The following is a 27,252-nucleotide window of genomic DNA, read 5'->3' as shown; positions in this document are numbered from 1 at the left end:
AAAAAAAAAAAGTCTAAATCAAGTGGGAAAAAAAATGTCAGAATGAAAAGAAGAAAAGCTTCAAAATCCCATTTTTTGCTATGTGTAATCTTCTCATTTTTTTTTTTTTTTTTGCAAGTCATGTAAACTGCTGAAAGTCTTTGATCAAGAGAACAGAGTATAGACTAAGATCAGCTGACAATTTATCTGCTACTCTTTAACTTTAGGTGGTGGTGGTACAAATAAAAATTCTATAATGCTTGTTATAATTGAATGGCAGCTCAATATGGTAGTGAAAAATGTGCTGTTGAAGTGGTTAAATTTACCTGCTTCTTAAAAAAAATAAAAAAAAAAAAAAAAAAAAAAAAAAAAAAAAAAAAAAAAGTAAATACAAGGCCAGCAGTGATACTGAGCAAGTGAGCAAGATAAGACCAGTAAGATACTGATCTGCAGATGACCACAGAGGATGTGGGCTTTTAGCTACATATTTCAACAAGTAACATCAGTCTGCACTTAAAGACAATTCTTCAAAATAAATTTGTACACACTATGCTTTTGCTATTTTCCTAAGTATTTTCTTAGTACTTATCCTTGATGAGAATTTATTTACATCTGAAATAAGGTATACACATCCTCTGTGACAAAGTTCTGAGCATCCATTGAGACCCCTGATTCTTTGACCTTATTCTGGTATTGAAATAGCTGGGATTATCATAGCTTTTATGTGCATAACAAAGCACTTATTCAGGGGAGTGTGGCAGGAAAGAACACAGTAATTGCCAGCCTGACAAATGTGTTAATTCTGTATGATTCACTATTTCCATTACTGTCAAGTTTTACTCATCTCACTGCAGGGACTTCACAATCACCTAGCATGTGGGAGATAACAGCACAACTGCCAACTGCTTGCTTAATTCTGTAATAGAAATTTGTTGATTGGTAACTACATGAATGGTTGATTTTAGATTGATGTTCATGAGTTGTTGCTTTCAGACTTGATTTTTTTTATTTTTACATGTGGTAATTTTGAAGGAAGTTCCAAGCTCATGTTTATAGATGATAATCCCCCTTAAATACTTTCTTGTTTTCAATAATTGTTTTCAAACAATTATTTGTTTAAATGGTTTTTACAACAGTTATCACAGAAGAGAATTAATTAAGGTTTTTAAAGCATTTGAATATTTTACAATATAAATGAGGAGAAATACAGTTTATTTTTCTGGATTTCTCTCTGTCGGTCCAAATAAAGAAAAAGCAAGAAAATTACAAAGTTGTTTAGAAAATAATCAGACAATTATTTAAACTGGCCATTCTTTAAATGTGCCAGCACATATAATTTCAGTGTGAGAATGTTGTTGTTTATTTTATTATTATTTTATTGTTGTTGTTTATATACAGAACTGTTATGTTATGAGCGAAATAGTGTTTTGTTTTGTCAGTATGCTCGAGGAGAAATACTCAGGGATATTCAGGGCATGTCCACCAGCTGTGGGTTGGTCACTCCTGGGGCTGCAGCGAAGTGCCAGCTCTGGGACCTGGAGTGCCCCTGGCCTTGGTATCTGCCAGGCTCTTTTTCACACTTTTCCTCATGCCTCTCTGCCTGCGCAGCATTTTTGCCCTTTCTTAAAAAGTTTTTCCCAGAGATGTCACCAGCATGTCTGAGGGGCGCAGCTTTGGCCAGTGGTGGGTCCCTTTTGGAGCGGGCTGGAAGCGGTTGTGCACAGCATGGGGCAGCCCTGGCCTCTCCTCACAGAGGCCATCCTGGAGCCCCAACCCACCAGCCCCTGGGCACAAACACCCAGACAGACCCTGTCTGTCTGCTCCCCTGCTCATCTCTTGCTGCTCCCCTTTCCCTGCATGCTGCCTCAACAGCTGAGGCTCTCTGTTCTGAAGTCATGCTTAAATTTCAAACATTTGCTTCTATGCTTTGAAGGATAGTTAAGGTATGGAGTATTACAAAGAGGAACTTTTATTACTAGATGGGCTTCATATGTGATCCTGAGTAAGCCACTTGATATGTTATGTCTCTCATATCCCTATACATAATAGGAAGAATATATTTTCATGCTTCAGTAGGAAATAGGGCTTAATAAGGATAGCAGAGTGCACAGGGGTAAAAATAATAGTGTTCATATAAGTATTTAGCTAAGCAATATCTTAATCTACTACTTTAAATATGTTGAAGTACTAAAATACTTTAAAAAACATTTTTCGTTCAGACCATTTTGGGTAGCTTTCATTACCAACTATTCATCCCATCAAGATGCACTTATCTTGAAACAAAATCAAATGCCAATGCATTAGTATTCTTTATGTTGAAAGGCAGATTGTTTATATATATATATATATTGCATATGTGCCTCTCCTTTGCAGTTTCTATTGTTTTTTTCATACTGAAAAGTGACTGCAAGTTCTGTGTTTTCTGGCAGCTATCAGTTGTTGAGTGGATATAAGCCTGCTCCCATGGATCTGAGTTTTATCAAACTGACCCCCTCCCAAGAAGCGATGGTGGATAAACTAGCTGAGAATGCTCACAATGTGTGGGCAAGGGACCGTATAAGGCAAGGCTGGACATATGGTATCCAGCAGGTAAGTGCTAACTTCAGTCACTTGAAAAAGCATCTATCTATTGAGATATTTCACAGTTAAATGGGAATAATGAGAATACAAAAGGAGGAAGAAACAGCTAATGAATGTGAGTCTGTCAAAGAAAGCAAAAATACATAAATAAATCCTGCTAGATCTCTAAGCAGGATCAGACTCTTCTTTTACAAGCTGTGTTAAAAAAAATGGTGGTATATTCTAGTATGCTGTCTAGATCTCAGGGTGAGAAAATTGCATGCAGGAAGCTAATATGCTGTAGTATTTTAAGAAATGTAAATATTGACTTTCAGTAGGGAAATTATTTAAATGTTTCCAGTCCTGGGAATTGAATAATTTTGTTTATCCAGGAAAATCAGAATGTAAACTTGTAGTAATCACTTCACTAATATGTTGGGTTTCTGGCAGAGGCCATGTTTAGCTGAGAATAGTTGTCAGTCTCCAAGTTCCAGTTCTACTTTAGTGATTTTGTTTCAGTAGATTGGAATGCTGTGTGATAGGGATCATAAAGGGTTATAAGGGAGGGGAATAAAAATTAAGCATGATGGATTGTTCACAGTGCAACTCAGGGTCTTTGCTTTCTTTTGTAAAGAAAGTCAATTGTATATACAGTGAGCCTTATTTATTCTTTTTCCAGACAGCTACTATATCAATTTTCCCTTATGAGTCATATTTTCTGTTCTTTTTGTGATTATTTGTGAATTTTATATAGAGAAAGATGTCTTCATTTCTGTTAATCATATGTGTGGTAGCATATCTCAGTGAAGTTTTAGGGAAATTCACCCTTTGGAGAAAAAAATAGTTTTCATTGTTTTGCACTGAGCGTAAAAGATCATTATTTTTGCAAAAATGAGAAATAGCTTTTTTGTAGGCATCTGTTCTTTACTGCCTACAAACAGTGGTTTTGATTTTGACTAAAATTCAAGCTACACAGCACTTTTCAAATTTTGTTTTTCTACAAGACCAAAACTCATTCTATTTGCCAATCTTTTGTATACGGTTGGTGTTGATTTCCTCTTAATTCAATTATTTTCTTTTCAAATAATTAAGTTTATTTTCCCCTGGAGAGAAGACAAACAACTGAATTCTGATGGTGCTTACAATGTGCAGATAACAACTACCGTTCATTAAATGTCAGAAGAACAGAGCAGAATGGCAAGGAGCTCCTTTCTGGGTGCAAACATGCTTCTCATTTAGCTGGTGTACGGCTCACGAATCATGCTAGCTCTTGTCCACCCTGCTATGTGCTTCTGCCTGACTCCAGCAATGGGTTTGTTTCGTGGGCTACATTTTGCCATCCCATCTTATTACTATGACATGTTACGGTACTGTAGTAAAGTGACACGATGTTATGCTGTGTAATACTATAAACAGGTCTTGCAGAGCTATGAAATAGTTTCCTAAGGGAAAGAAGCTTACAAATGTTTGAAAATAGGTGAACTAATCACTGGGAAATGTGTTATAAAGAGCGATCATGCTGTGGCTGTAGGATGGATTAGATCTAGTCAGCCTGTTCCACTGTGAGTGCCTTATCATTTTGGGATTATATAATATGAAAAAATTGAAGGGATACTGTCAAGTAGTTAATAAACCATTTATTTCGTGTTACAAACTGGTGGGGAAAATGCTTTCCAAGTTTCAGATATTTTTTCTTCTTCTAAGTCCTCCGCTGGTTGTCAGCATTTTTTCATAACAATGACATAGCTGCTCTTTGTGCGTGACTACACCCAGCGTTTGTTCTGCTGCTGCAGAGCCAACCAGCCAGCCAGCAGAGGGGGCACAAGGTAACTTCTGACTCCTGTTCCCAGGACTGTGCTGACAGCTGTGACAAAACTAGCCACAAATATGCATTGTTTTAGTAGGACAGGCTCACAGTATCTTGTTGCTCCATGAAATGAGCACAACCAAGGAGCACAAGAGGAAGGAAAAATACATATTTCCGCTTAAAAGAGCGTATGAAATAGCAAGGATAAGTGGAAAAACATGCACAAAATCATTAAGTCAGGATCTTGTGTTTTTTAGGTTCTTTTTTTAGAAAGCATATGACATCGCTATTTGGTCAGCAGTTGGTCTTCTCAGACTGCCTAGGACTGTGATGCAGGATAGGTGCTGTTTGGAAAATTCAGACTGAGAAGATACAGATGTATGGGAAAAGTCACAAGCTGAGATCTTGTAATTTATTTTGTCACTAGACATATATAAAAAGGCATCATGGCCTTGCAAAAGCTACTTATGTTGCCTCACTTTCACATTTTATATTGTTTATCCTGATATATTAGTTCATTCCATTTCTAGTCAGGGCACCTTCACCTTCTGCCAGATATTCCATATGGGTATGATCTCCAGTGAAGATGACAGAAGCTGTACACATATTTCTAAGGATACACATGCTTCTAAGGACAGAGCTCGGCTGCTAGTATGCCACGATAGGAACACAACTTCATGAGTGTGGATAGATTTAGGATATTTGTTAAGATTGCCAAGAATATGTCTTTGTTAGGACTTATTTAGGATTATATCTTTCCTGTTTCCTCTACAAAACAATTTTTAATTTTAATGGTTTATGGTTAACCATGAGCTGCCATGATAAATGCAGAAAAGCTAGGTCTCTGGATAATAGGAGATGGAACGCACGGTGTAGGTAACTGATGCTGTTCACGGTGTGGATGCTGCACACTCCCATGGTAGCTCACTGAGGTGGGTGTCTGGCAGCATGGCTGGCAAACTCACCAGCAGCAGTTGCTGTGGCGATTGCTCAGAAGTCTTCATGGAGGTGCAAGATCCACAGACATGGCAGCAAGCAAAATCAAGTCACAGCTGTGGAATGAGTGTTTTCTAATGGTGCAGATGAAGCTAGGAAAACAGTAGCATGTCTGTCTTACTGAAATATATTTGCTTTGTGCTTGTCATTTAACAGCCTTGGTTATGAGAACAAAATTATTTCAGTACCACACAGAATATGCATCTCTACAGCTCTAACACTTTAAGTCTCAAAACTTATAATCCTGTTAAGTTATTATCATATTTTTCCTGCACTTTTTCTAGTCTGTGTTTTCATTTTTTTGGTCTTTTCCTGTCTTTTTTTTTTTTGATAGGATTTATTTATGTATGTTTCTGGTGTCTTTTTGTTCCCTTTAGTCTAGTGATCTGTGCTGTTCCTGAGCTTTCTCAGGGCTTTGGGAAGGCCCAGGAGCACACAGGTTGTGGTATCACATTTATAGCTATAAAAACTATATTATTCTTTATCATTTCAGGTGCCTTTTAGAGGTTTAGAGGTACAACTTTATTAGACTTACTGTATCTGTTCATAGGCTCTTCTTTTAGAGCTGGTTATAGGATTTGACTGTGTGTTTCTATGCTTCTGTGGACAGTATGGACACTCCTCTTGTTTCATTCTAACTCTTACATGACGTCTGTCTCTGCAAGCTGGAAGAGCAGTTGCTAGATCCAGTGCGCTGGATCAGTTATCTGCACGTCACATACTCACTGAATGAATGAATGTAGTTCTGCACCTCTCTGCGCCCAGGGTGTTTCCTCTGTGAATGATTTTGAAACAGTGTTCATTACCTGTAATGGCAGTTTTAAAAGGCTTGTTACTATTTGTTGATGTGTGTTCAGTTTTTTTTTTTTTTTTTTTCCTGTGGTTCTTTTCTGTTATTTTTAAGAACTATATTCAGTGAGAGCCGTTGTTGTCAAATTATTGCTTCTTTCAAATCCAGTTTCTACCCTACAAATGTGTATATGTGTGCTAATTCAAGTACGTCTTTGTCTATCATTTGCTGTATGTAGCAAAATCTGTGGTGCACACTGTATGAAGTAATACTGACTACTCATGGTTGGTGTTACATCGCTCAAGTTTAACATTATTTGTTATTAGTCCTTCCATTTAGAATCAGGGCACATTCAGCCAGGCATTCCAAATTTTCATGGTTACAATATTTTCTCTTACTTAACTCCAAATTCTAAATTACTAATGCAATGTTTGTGTTACATTTAGTGAAGACAGAGTTGTTTAATAAAATGTATAGGCCTTTTTCTTTTTCCCTTTTAACTGTGCTATGATAGGTTCTGAATTCAAAACAAAAGAATTGCATAAACTTCATGTGTGCTACCCAGCTCAAACCATTTGAAACAAAATCTTGTCAGCAATCTTAAGTTGTGGGTTTTGTTTTTTCCTTGTCTTTTGGAGGAGATCTGCTTTTGTTTTTCTTTCAAATGGCTTGGTGAACAAGTGGTCGCCAGACAACTCTTTACCAAAAACAGTCTTCTGATGAAGCATTAGACTCAAACCTGGAAAATTCTGGAAAAAAATTAAAAACTTAGGCTGGATTTTCCTTTTTTTTAACAGTCTACACTACAAACAAGTAACTTTTCGGTAGTGAATAGGAAGAATTAAGTCCATGTGCAAACTGCAAATGTACTTAGTAAAAATTACCACTCAGGTAATCAAGTTTTCTTGTTGAGTTGATTGTGATTGTGCAAAGCTCAATCACTGTATAGGTTCATTCCCTTGATTACCTACGCTTAAACCACAGACATGCAGAAGAACATTAGTGCAAAAACTTCTGTAAGTGTAATGATAACAGTTCTTAATTAAGCAATACATAAAACATTCAACATTTATAGACATATTGTAGGAAAAAAACCCCAAAATTATTAAAAGAAAAATCCCTTGCCATATTTGGATTTGAAGAAGTAGCCAAAGTCTTGAATGGGTGAAAAAGGTCACAATATTAAATAAAAATAGACTCAAGGAAAAAAATCTGTAAAATTACATTTAATGCTTATGATTTCTTTAAGCTGTTTTTCCCCCTGACTCTGATTTTGAAAAGCACTTACACTGTATTTCATTATCATACATTGCTATCAGCTGATTGTCTCTATGTTAATGTGTTTTAATGATTGCTATGGCAGTTGCCAGTGCATGAGTCATCTATATATCATGGAGAAGTTACATAATTGTTCCAAACTTATGTTTCATATTTTTAAAGGCAGTATTTCATAATATCATTTGGACATACATGTTTCAGAGGAAATTATTTCTCCTTCTGTGTTCTTTCCAAGACAAATACTTAAGCCCACAGTGTTTAATCTTTGATGTTAATATGAATATTCTCATATAAAATAATAATTCCTTATAGCATTTGCTTCAACATTTGTTTGGTCCATTCTTCTTCCGGAAGCAGCCCTTTGCCACATCTACCAACTTAAATACTGGAAAAAGGGGGATGTCAGTTTAAGTGTTTGGAATAAATAAGGAAAATAATCTCCTCAAATAGTCCTTGTGTTGGCCTTGTCGCTGTCCTTCCCACGGAACATAACGAGAGACTATATGTAGTAATTTGTGTCCTCAGCAGCTCATTATCTTTCTGTTAACCCTTTTAGAATATAGGTAATGCTTGTCCCATAATCTATCTTCTAGAAGGATCCCTGGTAGAACCAGATTTCATCAAGAACTGGTTAATAACTGCATTTCTTATTTACTCACCATAGGGAAAAAGGCCTTATGAATTTATAGCCTTGTATTTAAGTGTTTAGAGGACAACAAATGAAGCCTGCAAGTATTTGTGCTACAGTAATGTCTGGTGAGCTTCAGTTATCTACAAGTTTCTTGTTAAGGTAGCTGCTTCATAAACAGTGCACAAAGTGCTTTGTCTTTTCCATCAAACTCTTCACATTTTTTCTATTCTTGTTTGTATTGTTATCCTATTAGGTAAGTTTGGTGGGAAATGAAGGCAGATGCTAGCCACACAGTTATGCTTATTTGTGTATTGCCTTCTTTTTTTGCCAAATTCAATGTTGCTACTACTTTTTAGGATATTGCAACATCTTTGAGTCCTTGCTGTATTTGCAGTTCCATGATTTCAGTTCTTATAAAGACTAATTTTAATACTTCTGCTATAGTACAATTTTGTCTTTAAGACAAAACACAGTTTCTGAAATTGAGTTGATTTTTCATACTTCCGCAGGACGTGAAGAATCGACGAAATCCTCGCCTCGTGCCTTATGCTCTTTTGGATGATCGGACAAAGAAGTCAAACAAAGACAGTCTTCGGGAAGCGGTCCGCACCCTTCTGGGCTATGGCTACCACCTGGAAGCTCCTGATCAAGATCATGGTGATTAATGTTGTTGTTTTATTTTCCCTCTCTCTCTCTTCAAAAATTAAATTAAATTTGCACTCAACTACTAAATTTTTGGTCCAACAAAACTAACTGAACAGGTACAGTGTGTCCAGAGCTAATAGGTCCATCTGCTGATGTTTCTGTTTCTCTTTGATCCTACTTTCCTTATTGTTTGCCTTTCTTTTCTTGTGGCCTGAGATGAAGAATTACAAAATGAAAATTTTTTACATTTTAATTCAGTGATGCAATCTCACTGTATTTCTTACACTTCACTGTTCATTTTGTATATTTGACAGTTCAGATTTTTAAAAAATTAAAAGCTTTAGCAGTTTAGATCAAGATCTTGAATACTATAAGTCACAGCGCTAAAATACAGAATATCAGGAAAACATGTTTATCATCTTGCTCAGTATATATCCTTATGCCAGGGAGTAAAATGTATGGCTTATTATATGTATGCTATTTTATAAAATTCACAAAATTGTCAGATTTAAAATTTTATTGATACTTCAGGCAGCATTTTCTGCACGTATAGTTTGAGTCTTCCTAAACAGGAAAAAAATGGAAAATTACATAAATATCTTATTTACATATTTATTAGATTAACTTGTACCCAAAATATATGCAGGGAATCTGACATTTTCAGTTTCTTTTCCAAAGCAGATGCATGCTCTGATCCTCAGCTTTTATGAGAGGCTGCTATTAAATTACACTTTAAATATGAGGCATTACTGATACCATCAGTGCGTAATAAGTCTGGATTGCTGAACGGGCAGAACAATGTTTCTAGTGCAGTAGATTTTGTTGGTGGCAAAATGCTGTTAAATGACTGTTAAATCTACCTGTGCCTAGTCTGGAGAGTTTAAGGCTGCTGCATAATCCTGTATTTTCTTCCCCTCCTGCTGTGGGAAGGAGATGCTGCTTCAAGAGAGCAAATATGGCTTCTGCTTATTTCTGAGAGAGTTGGCTGGTATAGGGAGCTTTTGCTTCTTGTGAAGATAGAGAAACTGTCTGGTGTTACAGGGTGAGAGGGAGAGAGAGCACACTCATTTTTGGCAATTTCCTCCAAATCCCCTTTCCTCATTTGCAGCTCTGAGAATCATATGGTCCTGCCTTTCCTTGGGAATGAATTGCTGTAATTTTTGTTTGTTTGTTTGTTTTCATTATGATGCAGAGATCCTTGAGCATAAATTTACTAATAAAATGTAAAGAACACAATTGCAGTCCTTGTATTTGAAAGGTGTTATCGATCCTGTTGCAAAATTCCCAGAGGAAAGGACCAGCAGAACAGTGTCCCACAAACTGGTCTTTCTTAGACAAATTGCTTTCAGCAAAAGATTTTTATATTCATTCTGGATATTTAGATTGTACAGTTTATGAGCTTCTGAAGTTTTTGAGATGCATAAAACATGTCGTAAGAAACCTCTTTTGTCAGCCCAAATCCATACTGTTGTTAAAGGATTTAGAGCCCTCTAGTGGTGGTCTGCATCTCCACTAATTTTATTGAAAATTGATTTTATTTTATACTGATTGCCAAAGCTCTATAGCATCATTTTTTTGTGCTTTATTATGATTATTATTGGTATTACTAATTAGTGATTTCCTGTAGCAGCTGTATTTTGGAGGCTAAAAAGAATCTAGAAAGACAACAAAAGTTCCCATGTTTTGTGGTGGTTTGTCTCCTGGATAGGTAAGGTACTAAGAATCTTTAAAACTGTTTTTAAGGCATTAATTGTGTAGGCTATCAAAGAGAAAATTTTACTGATAAGGAATTAAGTGGAAGAGAGCTCATAGTTGCTTACAGGAAACTTAATGAGCCTGACCTAACTGAAGTCAGGCATTTGGTGACAGAAGTGATAGTACGTTCTGAGGGACATGATTTTAGAAGCTAGTCAAGATAATATTGGAAATATGGATAATGAAATTGGACCTTGATGTGGCTGAGAAAACAGAAGAGAAAGGGCTAGGTTCTTAAGCTGGTCTAACAAACAGACAGGTAGGTGGAGATGTATTTAAGTTTGTAGCAAATTCAGGAAGCGGAGGAATTACAAAGATCAGACCAGAATACTGAATTTTCAAAGGCTGCACAGGTTTTAATACCTTGCAAAAAGATCCAGAAATGTTTAAGCATTTTTTCCTAATCTGAGAAAAAGAGTCAGGGTGATCTCTGAATTATGTAATTTGATTAATAGAAAGAAAGCTGTATAAAATACCAGAGAATAGAGTAGTTGAGAAAAATTAAGGAAGAAAGATCAAGAATTTGATTCAGCATTACTTCTTGTGCTTTTTGAAATCTTTGTCTTTTTAAAGTGTGGTTTTTGTCACTTCAAGCTACCTAATGGTTTGGATTGCTAATAAGGTCTTGAAAAGAAGTGTCAGAAACAGACTGTAGGACTGTACTAAGTAAGGAACAGTGAGAAAGGTTTGCATGTACTTGCCATACAAAGTTGCACTTGAAACTATTCTAGAAAAATATACTATGTCAAGAAAAGTTGTGGAGCAGTGAAAGGCAGCTCAGTATGGGAAAACTCACTATATACTGATACAAAATAGTGAAGGAAAGCAGGAAGGAGATAGGATTAAAAGTGTTGAAAAGAATATTAGGAATTGCCATCTCCAAGGCACTAAGTAGGTTTATGAGTAGTAATAGTCAGGTAATATTAATGAGTAAATGTTCTCAGGTAATTTTTGAGTACATTTTCTATAGGTGGATGCCACATAGCTGTAGATTAATAAATAAAGGCATTTTTTTTTTCAAGATGGTAAGTTCAGTGCAATGAGGGAAAGAAGAAAATTGAAGAATGTGAATCTAAGATTTGTGGTTTTGTGAATGGCAGGAATAAAAGTACATTTCTGTTGGAACAGATTGATCTGAAATGGATGGTGGGATAACACTAGAAAAGAGTGGAAATGGCAGCAAAGGACCAGGATAACCCATAAGAGAACTGGGTTGGATAGTTGGCAAATTGAATCAGAGCTTAGAGATTCAAGTTCAAAACTTTATTAATTGTTAGTTGTCAATAAAAAAAAATATAGATCTGTTTGTGTCTCAAAGCAGTATATGTACCAGTATACTTTTTCTCCTTTTAAAACGCTTTGCTTATACATCCCAGAAATGTTATAAAGCAGAAATATGACCCATAAGCTAAGCTTGTTTATACTGACGTTACAGAGGAGATATAGTAACATGTTTACATTTTTACCCTTCCCTTAGGGTTTCTTTTCTCCTATTTCTCTGAAGCACCCCAATAATAACCCAGCTTACTTGTTTTCAGTATTTTTTATGCTGTTATTCTTTTGTGGAGTAAGAGAATCAGTGAACATATTTAGAAGGAATAGGTTGAATGTGTCAAAACTTAACTAGCCTCCTTTGAAACTTCATGTAGTTATATGATCTTTGAGAAAGAATACTTATAATTACCTGACAAAGAGTTAAGTTTAACTTAAACACTCATAAACTAGCTTATAATGAATCACTTGCAATTAAGAGAATTTTGGAATGAGGCATAGAAAACTATGGTAAGATAAACGTGTGTGATCATGCTACAAATACTTAAACAAATGAATCAGCCTCTGTGAAAGCTTTTGTTTTCACATGGCTGCTAATGTCATTTTACACTCTGTTGCACTAGGTAGGAAATGTGAACAAGCTCTTTTTCTTCATCTCACCTTGACAATTGACAAACAGTGACTTTGAGGTGAGAAATGGCAGTTTTTAATGCACTCTGAAATCTCACTAGTGATCTGACTATTTCTTCAATAGTTTGAAAGAGAATAAAGAACAGTCAACATAATTCAAATGTGGCATCTTGTTATTTCTAAATAGCACTCTGGCTGTGACTAGGTATTCCTTTGTTTCTTGAACAGTAACTTGCTTTACCTTGAATGGGAGTTGCCTTCAACACTACTTTTATGCCCTTCTTAAGATCATCTTTAGTCTTTCTAGATTTGCTGCCCTTTATCTTGACAGAAGTTAATGTATTTTTTCCTGAAGCAGAAGGATAATTACTTTGGGATTTTTGTTGTTGTTAAAGCTTCATGCAAGACTTCCTTTTATGATTCCTATCATTCATTTTCCATTGCATCTGCAAAAACATCTTAATTGCAACCTTTGCTCTATTATTTATTATAAAAACTAAGAAATACGGTAATGCTTTCTTATAATAAAGACGTAAGAAATATGAATTTTAGAATTTAAATGAGATTAGGTGAATTGACCACAATCTTTCAGTAAATACGATGTCTCAGTTAAGGAATCTTATTTCAAAGACAAATGTTTGTCTTTTATGGAGATTGGAATATTAATTTAGTCTGTATTTTGTTCAGGTTTGTATGTTTGGTGGTTTTGCTTAAAATAACTAAGAGCCCAGTTCACAGAATTAGTGAGATTTTTAGGTTTGGAGGGACCTCTTGAGATCAGATACTCAGGCAAGGTCAGCTAAAGCAGCTTGTCCAGGACCGCGTCCAGATGGGTTTTGATTATCTCCAAGGATGGAGTCTCCACAATCTCTCTGACAACCTATCCTAGTGTGCGAACACCCTTACAGTAAAAAGTGTTTTCTTGTGTTCAGATGGAATTTTTTTTTTTTTTTAACTTGTGTCAATTGCTTCTTGTCCTGTCACTGGGCACCACTGGAAAGAGTCTGACTCCCTCTTCTTCATTCCATCCCACTAGATATTTATACTTAGAAATGAGATTCCCCCCTGAGCTTTCTCTTCTCTAGGCTGAACATTTTAATCTCTTTCTGCCTCTACTTATAAGATACTCCAGCCCTTTACTCATGTTTATGGCCCTGTGCTGTACTTGTTCCACCAAATAGGTGTCTTTCTTTCACTGGAAAGCCCAGAACTGCACATAGCACTCCAGATGTGGCCTCACTAGTACCAAGTGGAAGGGAAGGATCACCTCCCTGGACCTGCTGGCAAGGCTATTTCTGAGGCAGTCCAGGATACTTCTGTCATTCTTTCATGTGAGGCTACGTTAACTGACTTGTTTACCAGGACCCTCAGATCCTTCTCTGCTGAGGTGGTTGCCAGCTGCTCAGCCCCAGTGTATTCTCCCACCTGGGATTATTCCTCCTCAAGTGCAGGACTGCATTTCATATTGTTGAATTTAATCAGATTCTTCTTAACCCAATTCTCCAGCCTGATGAGGTCTGTCTGAATGGCAGCACAACTGTCTGGTGCATAGGCTGCTCCTTGCAGTTTTTGTCATCTGAAGACTTACTGTGGGTGTACTTTGTTCCATTATCCATGTCATAAACAAAGATGTTAAACAGGATTGTCTCCAATATCACTGTAGACGCCAGTACCCCTGGAGTACTCCATTACAGCACTCATATAGGTCTGCCTGCATATCTTGACCTTTAAGTTCTGAACTGGCTCCTGAACTATCCTCCATTGCATTCTCCATGCATTCCAGCTGCTCTCTCACATAAAAAGCAACTTTTCCTCACAACTGTCCCAGCCTGTCCTTCCTAAAAAACATGTATCCATCCATTGCCATAGTCCAGTCATGTGAGTTAATCCATGTTTCTGTGACTCAGACTTCTGAGTTCTGCTTTTTATTTTTCCCCCATTGAAGATGAATTAGTGTAGAGTCATTTCAGAGAGGTACCCAAGTGTGCTGATTAAGCATAATGGGCAGGGCACTTTCCCCATAACACTGTTCTGTAGGCACTTTCTTCTTTTCATGACTATGCTCAAAGGAATTCCTTTGCTTTTTCTTTTCACCGTCTTCGTTTTTTTTCAGTAGTTGAATACTTTCTGTATTTTTTTTTCATTTTTTTTTTTCTTTTAAAAACCTTACAGCGATGAGACTGGATGTGTGCAGTGGGATGATGGAAAAATTCAGGATCTTCCGCACAGAAAAGACTTACGCAGTGAAGGCTGGGAAGTGGTACTTTGAGTTTGAGGCAGTTACTGCAGGAGACATGAGAGTTGGGTGGACCAGGCCAGGCTGTCTGCCAGATCAGGAGCTTGGCTCAGATGAAGAAGCTTTTGTTTTTGATGGCTTTAAGGTTTGTATATATTTACCTATAATAACATGAGTGATTGCAAAATGTTTAATTTTACATCTTATTCCATGCCTCAACTTGATTGCCTTCTTTCATTTATGGTTTATGAAATTATTTCTCTGAGGGTGTAGGTGGAATAAGGAAGATCAGTGTCACCTAAAAAATTAATGAGGAAGGTTTGGCATTTCTCTAATTCTTTTCACAGCTTCACAGTATTTGTATATTACATATAAAGCACTGAAAATCTAAGTGATGCATTCGAATTCAAAGTACCGGCAGAGCTATAATTAACTATGAGTCAATCATTTAAATTTTTACTCTGTTCTCTCTACAAGAACTACCACTAGACAAAATATGGTTAAGATTATTCACAATAAGTCTTTGAGGCAAACTTTGATACAAGTTTCTTATAGGAATGTAAAAGTTACAAAGAGTACACCTAAGTTTTCATGGAAATCCTTAGTTTAAACAAAATGAAGTATGATAGAACCAGTGATTTTCGCTCAAATTTAACTCTGCATGAGACAATGAGAGATAGAAATCTAGTGGAAAAAATATGTAAGGAAACAAAGTATTTTATATGATACTAATTTTCATCAGGATGGATGGATTAAATGACTCATTAAAACTTTATTTCAGTATGAAGGCAAGTACAACTGCTACCTAGCTCACAATTGCTTTTAAGGCTAATGATGACTCATATAAAAATGTTTCTTTTGTCTGATGTTGGAATTAATTTCCTTTATTGCTGTTGTAATATGTCACGGAAATCAGCAATATTCCTGGCTGTTCCTGGTCAGACCAAGCTCTCAAGAAGTATTTTATTCATGTTGTTGGAATTTAATTTTTTTTCCCAGTTTCATGTTATGTAAGAAGATGCTTTAAAAAGGGCACTGAAAAGTTGCTTTTGTAAATGACCTGACTGTCTTAAGTAAACTATTTCAGTCCTGTGTCTTTACTAGACCAGCTGTAAAGTAGTTTGCTTTCTGAAACTTAGGTTTCTACCTTTAGGTCTCAATCCAAAAAGCTGTTTTCTTGTCTTTGATTTTGATGGGTCCTCTCCTTAGTTGGAGAGAAGTTTTTGACCTTCAGGTTACACAAAGGCTCATTTGTATTGCAGGATTTTCAGTATGGCTCAGAGGACAAAAATATGCTTGTAATGGAATATATGAATGGGGAACCTATTTGTTATTAGCATTGTTTTGTTTTATGGGTGTTATAATAGTTCTTGACAGACGTTAATTTATTTGAATTCCAATCCAAGACCCCATCCAAAGCCGTTGCAGTCTTTGGCTTGAAGGTCAGTCATGTGAATCATTAATCATGCCCTCAACTATTATGGAATCTATCAGAGGCTCAGAATGCTTGTCTCATCCATGGACAATTCTGTTCCTTCCAAAATCTGGTATGACAAGAAGTTTAATTTATTTTGTACACAACTATTTAGAATTATACTTAAGGAAATAATAATGTTTGTTTGGAAGTAATGAATTTATAGGCTACTGAATTAAATGAAAACAATTGCTTAAAAAAGTTTGTGAAGCAGCTACTTAACATTGTAACTGATTGCATATTATTTCCATTGCAAGTCTGCTTCTGCAGAAAAATAAGCCATGCTCTTACTAAAATGTTGAAGTAGCAGTTTCCTCTGTCAGCTCACTTAGCAACATTTTACAGTACTGATGTTGGGGGTGATTGCAGGAAGTTAATTGTTGGATTTCCATTTTCAAAGTCAGCTTGAAGTACTTGCAGGCATTGTTTTGGAATTACATGCTGTGAAAGTGTTAATTTTAGTGCTGCTGTAATTGAGTGGGTTAATTGTTAGTTGTACCACTAAGGGAGAGGGGAACACATACATCTTCACTATTACTCTTTGAAATTATTTTAAATTCTTTTCAGGCACAGCGGTGGCATCAAGGCAATGAGCATTTTGGCCGCTCTTGGTTGGCAGGAGATGTTGTTGGATGCATGGTTGATATGAATGAGCACACTATGATGTTCACATTAAATGGTGAAATCCTGCTTGATGACTCAGGTTCAGAACTTGCGTTCAAGGACTTTGAGGTTGGTGACGGTAAGTACTATAATATTTTGTGCTGCTAACTTGCTGATGTTGCCCAATTTTTGCTCTGGCTTCCCTTGAATGTGGTGCGCTTCTTGGTTTTCTTTTCCTTCCTCCCACCTCTCTCTAGGGGACAACCCATTGTCCTTTTCTCTATTTGGTTAGTATCACCCCTGTGGAAGAGAGGCATGCTGGGTGTGAGGATAAGGCAAGGCCTTTTTCTGTGGTGAACTTTGCAACCATCTTTTGTGATAAGACCTTTCCACTGTTTTGCAAGGATGTGTCTGCAACTGCAAATTCCTGACGGCTAACAAATAATTTGCACTGCAGCAGGTCATCACAGTGGAGTCATAGAATGAATTGTACAATGGTTTGGGTTGGAAGGGACTTGTGAAGATCACCTAGTCCAATGTTCCTGCCATGCGCAGGGGCATTAAATTTTATCTGGATCAAGTACTGAAATGCTACCAAATTTCTGTCAAATTAGTGAGAACATATGGTAGGGAGTTTAAGCCAGCTTTAAAGTTTTGTTTTAGTTCTAGGCGTAGAAATGACACCTGATCCAGGATAAAGCCACCTGCTACAAAGTTAGCATCCAAAATCTTTCACTTAATTCTGAATCAGCAGATTGAGTTTTGCACGTGTTGTAGCGTTCCTAGTACAAGATTACGGAGTCCACAGGCTTGTTTTTGTTTACCATGAAGCTGTACCTTGTGTGAGTGCAAAAGATGGTGAAGATTGTGAGCTTGTGTCAAGTGCCAGGTTGATTCTATAACACAAAAGTATTTTTGTTTATCAATTTAATTACATACTGATGTGTGAATAGGTACATAAAAGATTAAGAAATTACATTAATGAAGATAACTGCCTAAAATTTTTGAACTACGGTAACATTAAAAGGAATTATTATAAGCTTTAAGCTTTCTCTTTCATTTGTGGTAGGTACATATATTCTGTCACATGTATTATACATCTGTTAAATAATACATCTGTGTCTGAGAGACAAAGTTAAATTTTTTGAACAGTAAAAGTTGCAAATGATACCTTTAGGTTACTGATTCCTATTCCCAGGGGAAATATGAATCTTACACCTATTAATTAGGCAGTTCCCTGCTTGAATTTTAACCACTTTCATCTGGATTTCAGAGTATCTTACTTTCAGGAGTGCTGTGGAAAAGTAAACTTCTTTTTCTCCCTTCTTCTGCTGTACCATGGAATTAGGGATAATTTGATTTCATTTAAAATGAGATAACTGTCACTAATTTTCTAGACCCTTGTCCATTACTTTACTGCATTCAGTCATGCCCATTACTTTACTGCCTTCAGATTTCCTTAGATACTATGATAACATGAATGAGTGTGAATTGGCTTACTGTTAGTGGTATAGGCATTAAATTATTACAGTTTTCCAGTTGTTAGGCAGAATAATCACACTGAGGAGTGAGGGATTTTCAGAGAAGCTGGAATTCTGTGAAATTCTGAGGGTAGGCTGTTTGACCATTATTTTGATGAACACTGATGAAATAAGTTGAAAGTTCCTAAGTTAATGAAATGATGGTAGTATAGTTTTTGTGGTACTTGTTTCTAGCTGCAGGTTCAGTTTTAAATAGATCTCTGAGTCTGAAACTGCTAAAGTAGTTCCTGGTTTGACATGGAGCCAGAAGGCCTTGGTAACCGTGTCAAAGACTTAATGTCGGTGTCACGCCTTACAGATTTGTCACAATATCTTGTAATTCACATTAAATTCCTCTAGTGCCATGTTTGTAGAAAAGAGCTTGCCTTTGAAATTAGATTTATCTATTTTGTTTTCAAAGCAATGTGTTCGTTGATCTCAGATTTAATACCTCCAGATCAATATTTGTAAATATGATGAGTATTTCATCCACATTTCATGGTAGGGGGATAGCATCTCTATGTATGTGTGTGTATACACAAACACATGACTGAGATACCCAAATTAAATATGATTTCTATAGCGATTTCACTTTTTTATCTGTTTTAGGCTGGCTTCAGTTTGGTTTCGTTAATGACTCTTGCTTAAGAGCATGGAGACCCTTCTGCAGGTCACTTCTATCAGTGAATTATGTGTACACCATGTGATGCTGCAGAAACAGACCTTTCACTTTAGAAGAAAAGAGAGAATTTCTGATCAGAGCCCAGTGTCCTGTTTTGAAAGATGCAGTCTGACTGTAAATCAGCCCTGTAGCTTTAATTTATGCAGGGACAGTGAAAAGGGAATATGGCATTCTGCCAGCTTACCAGGAAGCATCATATGCTGTGTCTTAACGTTGTACTACCAACAAATGGAGCTTCTTGGGATCATGGCAGACTAATTTGTTTGTGAGATACCATCTCAGTAGTAAAACAGTTAAACGTAATTGCATAGTATTATGCATGTATGTAAGAGAAATTTCACACTGTAGATTTGAATAAGGACACTTTGCAAAACAAATTTTGTTTTGTCAACCTGTGATCTATGTGAGTGTGCTGTAGTGAGAGTCTGACATTACAGATTAGGTCAGGAGGTTGATCCTGTATTCTTGAAAGTAGAGAATATTATAAAAAGTGTTGCTGTCCTGTGCTTTCGCTATATGTGACAGACAATGCTAGAGAGTTACTTTTCTGGTGTTAGTGTCAAAGTCTTTCTACATGCTTTACTATTTCTTACAGTAAAATAAAAGTTTTCCTCCATAGCCTAGCTATGTACCTGGAGATTCTAGCATGCAAGGGCTGCCCAGGATCTGTGAAGTATCACATCTCAAATGACTGGCTACCTCTTTAGCAAAGAATACTTCAAGTTAATTTTTATTCCACAGTCAGACACATAACTGCCTTACGAGCACACTCCCTGTAAGATGAGATGCCATGTTTACCAGATACGGAAGAACCCCGAAACACCTTAATGACAATTATGCCATTGGCAAATCAGTGCAGAATTTCACCAAGACTGGAAGTAGTGCTTCCCTGACTAGGACTGTCACTGGTATTTATATTCCATTCATGCAGAACAACAGTTACTGTATAGTTACAATTACTTGCAGGAGCTAGCTACATGTGCCGTACCTTTCTGGCATCAATGAAATTTGTACTGGTGACAGAAATCTTCATCTTGATGTCATATTGGCTACAGTTACAAGGTTGGCAGAAAATACTAGGTTGAGTAAAAACATCAGTTTCTACCTGTGTAGAAATTTTGTTGTCCATTTCTTTGTTTTCTTTCAGGGAATCTTGCAAATACTTATTTACATTTTGGTTGTGTGTGTGTATAAAATATTTGCTTCATCTCTAGGGATGAATCTATGTGTGAGATTTTTTTTTCTGAGTCCACAGGAAATGCATAGGTAGAAGAATTAACAGCTAATGTGCATTTTGTTTGAGCACTGTAAATATTAATAAGATTTTAAATATTCCTGTTTGACTTAGTTTTGTGTCATTTATACATCTTACTCTTCATGGAGTTGATCATCTTTTCTTGGGTTTTGTACTGCATCTAATTACCTTATCTGCTTTTTCTATTATGTGTGCTTACTGAAATCTGCTGATAACATCAGCTGCTCTTGCTTGCTTTGTTTTGTAAAGCAATTGTTTCCCAATTGTCATGAAGTCTGTAATAAAGAAGAACTGGCTATGTGTTAATTATGAAGGTGTTGGAGATAGAGTTTGCTACTTCCTTTCACGAAGTATTTGGCCTGTGCAGAAAAATAAAACAATCGTTCATATATATAAATATAATAATAAATAAATACACATATATAGGTGTGGCATGTTTGCAGCTGATCAGTTTACACCTCCTTGCCTTTGAACACCTTTTTTTAAAGCTTTTGTTCCCTGGTGTTTTCTATGAAAATATAACAGTGTTTGTACCAAAAGTACTTCTTGAATAAATGTGAGCTTTTAGCATCCATGATGCTGTTACAGAAAATTCCATAGTGGTGTAAAAGGAAATTCCTCCTGTTGTTTTGATGCTTGCTACCAAACAGTTTCTTTGATCATAATTTTTGTTATGAAGACATTGAAAATTCTTTTACTGTTCATCTTCTTTATGCCACTCATAATGGAGGTATGTATCATACCACCCCCACTCCCCATTTTTTTGTGGGGGCTGAAGTATTCTAATTTCTTTAATTGTTGCTCATAAGAAAGCAATTGCATTCATGTTGGCCGTTTTCAGATCTACTATAATCTTTCTAAGATGTGTAAAGCAAAACTTCTTAAGATTCTAAATATGGGTGCCATACATCCTGGAAACAGCTGAAAAGATTTTATATCAATAGGAACTGGAAGTCAAATGGTGAGGTGATTCAGATAGAAAAAGCATGTGCTTTAGTTTGTATGTACCTATGTGCTTCATAGCAAAAATTATGTCATTTTTGGTTAATATTGTGCGGATTCATGCTGTCACGACTCGTTTGTGAAAACCCATTCTCAAACATCTTGGTATCTGTAGAAGGTTGCTCCTATTTTTCAACTATGAGATTTGAAAGGTTGTTGAAAACAGAGTTTTGATTTTTAGTTTTGTTTAAAATCATCTACAACAGCTTATCGATTCTTTTAACTCAGCAGGGAGCCAAGTAAATCCTCCCTACTAGAGCTGCTGAGCTTTACCACAGTATATATCTATATATGCAAATATAACTTTCCTAGTTAAGGCTGTATAATAGATTTAGTTTCATTTTGTGCTGGAAAATACTCTTTATTGTTATTTGCCACTGGATTTGTACTAACAGAATGGATATGAATCTTGTCTAAATAATTTGTGTTATCTGAGAAGTTGATGTCTTGTGATTTAAGAACCTTGCTGTGAAGATAAAAATCTGGACTTGAATTTGTTACTAATAGTGTATGTCTCTAAATTTAGCGTGCTTGAGTCACATACACATGTTAAGCAATATTGTCTATCTTTAATTAATTCTTCCAGAGTTAGTACTGAAGGATGATCTTTTATCTGGTGAGCATTCATTCCTGTAGATGGTGCTCTGGAGTTGCTTTCGTCTCTAAAGAACATACAAGGAATAAATATTCTACCCATGTTTTTACTTGAGCAGCCTACAGAAAATTAAGGAAGTTGTATTTTCTCTTCATACCCTTCAGTACATTCAACTGAACCAGAATCACTGACCAGAGCTTCATTGTTGTCTTTTATATCAACAAAATAATTTTGTTAATAGCTAGATCAAATGTAGCAATGGAAATTAAAAATCAGGATGAAAAGGAACAGTCAAAAGAAGAGATTTCCTTAGGTTTTTGAATTGTGATGCTGAATCTGAGGAAAAAAAAAAAAGTTAATTTTGAAGCGGTGCAGAGGACTCCCAAGTGAGTTCTGTGCTAGTGAAACAGTAAGAGAGCAAATGCCTACAAATGAGAAGATGATTAAAATGTAAAACCAAAAATCCTAGCCCAAAGCCAAACTGCTGTTTCATGAGGCTGCTTTATGATTTTGTCAGTTCTCATTATCCAGAGCCACAAAGTGTTATGATTTTTGTTTTTACTCTAAAGCATGCACTTGATGCATATTTGTAATTTTTTCACTACAAGAGCTTAATGGACAAGCACTATGCTCATTTTGGAGTAATTTTTAGCGTTTTCTCAAAATACCATGCTGAATGGAATTTTAGGAGGAATATCATAAGTGGTAAGACTTGGAGTGAATTGTCAACTTTCTGTGAGCTTACCTGAGAGATTAACCAATACCTGGTTGTCAGACTCCTTTAAGTACTCCTAGATTTTTATGAAGTAAATTGAGTCTTGTATGAACAGATCCATGACTATTAGAGAGCTTTATTTTACAAAATGAGATTTCTGGTACAGTAGTTGGTGTTGTGCAAGAAGTAATGTGCTATTAATGACTGTCTGCATTTATACATTTTTAGTTTGGGATTTTTTAAACCTGTTTTTTTCCAAACGATTTATAACTGTGTTATGGAAGAGAGTAGTTCTCTGATGTTCATGCTATATAACTGATCCATTCTTTCATCCTATTTTAAGGATTTCTACCTGTGTGCAGCCTGGGCCCATCTCAAGTGGGAAGAATGAACTTTGGAAAAGATGTCAGCACTCTAAAATATTTCACTATCTGTGGCTTACAGGAAGGGTATGAACCCTTCGCTGTTAATACAAACAGAGACATCACCATTTGGCTGAGTAAAAGGCTCCCTCAGTTTCTACCAGTACCACAAAATCATGAACATATTGAGGTTTGTGATCCTGTTAAAATGTTTCTAGGTGCTTCTGCCATGAATGTGTTTGAATTCTGTTTCTGCTTTTGCACTTCTAGACAAGACAAATTTTCAATGTGTTATACTGATCCGATTCTGGATGAACCTTGCACATGTTAAAAATTTCTTACGTTCGGTAGAGTTGCAGGTAATGGAATTGTTTCATTGATAGTATTTTTTTTATCCATGAATCTGTCATGTGTGCAAACATGAGATTCTCCGAGACTAATTCAACAAGATGGCATCATGAAGATTGCCTTGTGCACTGAGAGCTATGTTTCTAAACCGCTTCAGAAGCTGGGCATTTCTATGTAACAGATAATGTGTTCTCGTGCACACACTTTGTGAAGTGATTTTTCTGTAACTAAATTGTTTTGATTTTAATGAGTATTTATTAGTCAATTTATGCCTTGTATGTGTACCATAAAATTCTTCTGAAACCGATGGAATCAGAACTCTTCCAGCTGATGTGATCCCTGTAGTATTTAAGCAATAATCTGTATTCTTGCATATGTATATATATGATTTGTAGTAGTTAGTTTGGGTTGTTCTGGGCAGAGTTGTATTTATGTTGCAAAGAGGTATGTCGAGAGAGGTCATTCCTTTGTGAGTGCTTCTTTTGTTTAACATCTGAACAACAAAAGTCTCCATTTCTCATAGCATTCATTTCCCCTTAAAGTGTCGGAACATAACTACAACACATTTGACCATGGACAGAAATACTGTTGCAAGTTTTGCAAGTCATGTATGCTTATACTAGAAATATAAGTTGAATGTTTACAAGTGGGAAAAGCATCAGCTTCAAAACAACTCCATGTTTACGTTTGATAGGTGTTGAGAATTGATGGCACCATAGACAGCTGCCCCTGCCTGAAGGTCACACAGAAGTCCTTTGGTTCTCAGAACAGTAAAACAGACGTCATGTTTTTTCGATTAAGCATGCCCATTGAATGCGCTGAGGTCTTCTCCAGATCAGCTGCAGGAGGGTTACCAGGCTCTGGTCTTTTTGGCCCGAAGAGTGACTTGGAAGATTATGATGCTGATTCTGATTTTGAGGTTCTAATGAAAACTGCTCATGGTCATCTAGTTCCTGACCGGACAGAAAGAGAAAAAGATGCTACAAAACCAGAGTTGAACAACCATAAAGATTATGTCCAAGAAAAGCCTTCACGTCTTAAACAAAGGTTAGTAATGCGTTTGGCTTGCCTTTTTTCTTTTAATTTTTTTTTTCTTGTTTCATTAATAGTAGAGGAAAATGCCAGTCAGGCATGCAGAGATTTTTCCTTAATTCTGCCCTAAATTTGAATGTAGCACAGTAGGCGGAACAGTTAACCTTCATGTGGTTAATTTCCAGCATATGCAATACTTATATTAAGCAGAAAACTGAAAACATTTTTCAAGATACTAGAAACTTACCACTTGGTTTGTTGTGAAAGCTTTTGTGATCATCATGTGAAGTGCACTCTAAAACCATGGAGATCCATTCTGACAGAACTGGCATGTCTTCAAAGTGACATTCAACATTTTTTTTCACGTGTCTTCCAAAAAGCTGAAAGTCTTAGATAATCTTTATCTAGAAATATATATTAGCGTCTTATCTCACTCAATAAACCAAATAATCATAAGAATATTCTCTAGTACGTTCTCTAGTATTTTTGTAATAGAAACAGGAGCAAAACACTAATTCAATGATGCTTAGGAGATGCAAACTCTAGGTCATTACTCAAACAGTATTACTGCAGCTATCCATTCCTTTTCTGCTCTTCTTTGCCAAACTTGGTTTGTTAAATATTTGAATTGCAGAATAAACTGGGGCATATGGATGGTATTTTTAAATGCATGAAGGTCATTTAAGGTTCCACATTCTTCCAAAGTAAACATAGGTGCTTAACAGCCGCATAATTTAAGTTACATAAGTATAGTTTCCAAGTAACTTCTGAATATATAATTTAAGCTCAGAATTCATTTAAGTGCTTTTAAAAATGAACTTGTCTCTTTCTTTTTTCTGAATAATTTAGTTTGGTTTAATCTTCATGGAAGTAAAAACCTAACTAGTGTTATGTATCAATAATGTCATAAATACTTTGTATTTAGGGCAAGCATAGTAAATATTAAGTCTTTAGGAATAATTTATCAATGTAAAAGTCATTTGTGTATATATGGTGATATATTGTGCTTTCCCTATAGATTTTTATTTTACTTATTTTATTACAGGTTTATGCTGAGGAGAACAAAGCCAGATTATAGCATGAGTCACTCTGCACGGCTTACTGAGGATGTGCTAGCAGATGATAGAGATGACTATGATTATTTGATGCAAACTTCCACGGTATTGTAACATAGGACTGGTATTTTAGCTGTTTCCTTTTTATTCATTTAATAACTATATGATTTTGCTTCTAAGAGTTTCAGAAACAGTGCCATTTTCAGGCAAGATTTTTGTTTAAAAGTCTGTGGTAGACCTGTACTATTGAAGATGAGACCACTACGTTCCTTTTGTTTTGACTTGATTGTCAAAACAAAAACAATTCCCACATATAAAGCCATAAATAAATGGAATCCATTTTTTGAAACTACCGTTTATAACACTAATAGGTCAATGTTCAGGACCATTTCAAAACATCTATGCTAATTATACTCAACAGTTATTTAATGGAATTCCTAGTGAAAGTTTTGTTCATTTTTCTCTGACAAGATCAGCTCAAAAAGTACACACTTTTAAACATTTAAAGGAAAAAATAATTTGTCTTTGCATGGATTTGCTTTTTTCTAAAATATGTTTTAGAAATCTGATCCTAGAAACTGAGTCACCTACAGTGTATAAAATTGTAGCTGCAGTATAAAAATAGCCTACAATGCTATGATTCAGAATACTGCAATACAAATTTATAAGCTGCATCTTTAATCTTTTGTGTTTTAACATACATGTTTTATTTGCTGTATGTTGATTAGTGTTTTATTCTTTTGTTGCTTTACTTATGAATTGCACTTGCACTACGCTATTTCTGAAGAGATGACATATTTTCAGATTTTAGAGCAACAAATTAATTCTGGATCAAACTGATGTACTGGAAATCAAATACTAACATTTACTGCCTTTTTTTAATTGACAGTACTATTACTCAGTGAGAATATTTCCTGGTCAAGAGCCTGCTAATGTCTGGGTGGGCTGGATTACCTCGGACTTTCACCAGTATGACACAAGCTTTGACTTGGACAGAGTGCGTACTGTTACAGTTACACTGGGAGATGAAAAAGGGAAGGTTCATGAGAGGTTGGTTATAATTTTCTTGAAAAGATACATATTTTATACCCATCAAAGCAACTAACAGCTTATAAACTGTAAATCCACCCCATTTAATGTAACTGAATTGATGTAAAAAAGTTCAGACAACAAAGTAATAGGAAAAAGTGTAACTTTGCATGTTCTCTCCTCTTGCTTGTGAAGAAACAAGGGAGTAATGAATTAATCAAATCAATAGGCACTGGAAAGTAAAATGACTCAGCTTTTCTATGTAGTTTCAGACCATGATCCTGTAAATACTAACTTTTGAACTGGTAGAAAGTACAGCGAAACATCTTGTAGTATTTTTGGACCTGTTTGGTTTTGAGCAGGCTAAAATTAGTACAACAGTTTCTTTCCACAATTCAGCTTGTGATCCATGCTAGAAACCTTGTGTTATGCCTAACATTAAGTCACTTAAAATCCAATGTCAGTTTTGTCTCTTGGAATTTTACAAAAGATTTTAGCTTGTTCATATTTTGTCATCTTCAGGTTTTATTTTTTAAGTTATGAAGTCTAGGTTTCTGACCTATCAATTTCCTTTAATATTTGGCATTGATTATGGTGGGATCTGTTGTTTTCAGCCACAAAGCCCTGTTGGTTGCAGCCATGGAGATTTGTTCTTAGTCCACTACACAAAATTTACACACTGTCCATAAATAAATTTGTCTTTTGACATTCAGTATAAAACGCAGCAACTGCTATATGGTGTGCGCAGGAGAGAGCATGAGCCCTGGACAAGGACGTAATAATAATGGTCTGGAGATTGGTTGCTTGGTCGATGCTGCAAGTGGCCTGCTGACCTTCACAGCTAATGGCAAGGAACTAGGCACGTACTATCAGGTGAGTATTTTTTGATGGTGTTTTCCAGTGGGAAGAGGCAAAACTGAAACCTCAGACTGTATCTTATTAGAAACTTTTGTACAAGGTTGGAAGAAAAAGTCATTGAAGTCATTGTCACTGGTAAGACAG

At 35.9% G+C, this 27,252-nt stretch overlaps 1 protein-coding gene across 1 annotated transcript in view; it reads left to right on the top strand.

The window, feature by feature from the left end:
* The window catches only part of RYR2 (ryanodine receptor 2 (cardiac)), a gene marked incomplete at both ends in the record, with an annotated part of 182,510 nt that overhangs the window by 70,324 nt on the left and 84,934 nt on the right, over nucleotides 1–27,252 (top strand). Inside the window, 9 exons of the mRNA XM_008945486.1 lie at nucleotides 2,409–2,568; nucleotides 8,550–8,697; nucleotides 14,515–14,723; nucleotides 16,620–16,794; nucleotides 22,768–22,976; nucleotides 23,829–24,181; nucleotides 25,212–25,326; nucleotides 26,111–26,271; nucleotides 26,964–27,123. Coding sequence (XP_008943734.1) covers nucleotides 2,409–2,568; nucleotides 8,550–8,697; nucleotides 14,515–14,723; nucleotides 16,620–16,794; nucleotides 22,768–22,976; nucleotides 23,829–24,181; nucleotides 25,212–25,326; nucleotides 26,111–26,271; nucleotides 26,964–27,123 — 1,690 coding nt within the window. The remainder of the gene's footprint in view (nucleotides 1–2,408; nucleotides 2,569–8,549; nucleotides 8,698–14,514; nucleotides 14,724–16,619; nucleotides 16,795–22,767; nucleotides 22,977–23,828; nucleotides 24,182–25,211; nucleotides 25,327–26,110; nucleotides 26,272–26,963; nucleotides 27,124–27,252) is intronic.

This window comes from Merops nubicus, unplaced genomic scaffold (genome assembly GCF_000691845.1).
Source record: "Merops nubicus isolate BGI_N331 unplaced genomic scaffold, ASM69184v1 scaffold788, whole genome shotgun sequence".
Classification (NCBI taxonomy): domain Eukaryota; kingdom Metazoa; phylum Chordata; class Aves; order Coraciiformes; family Meropidae; genus Merops; species Merops nubicus.
This window is presented reverse-complemented; position numbering and strand designations above follow the sequence as displayed.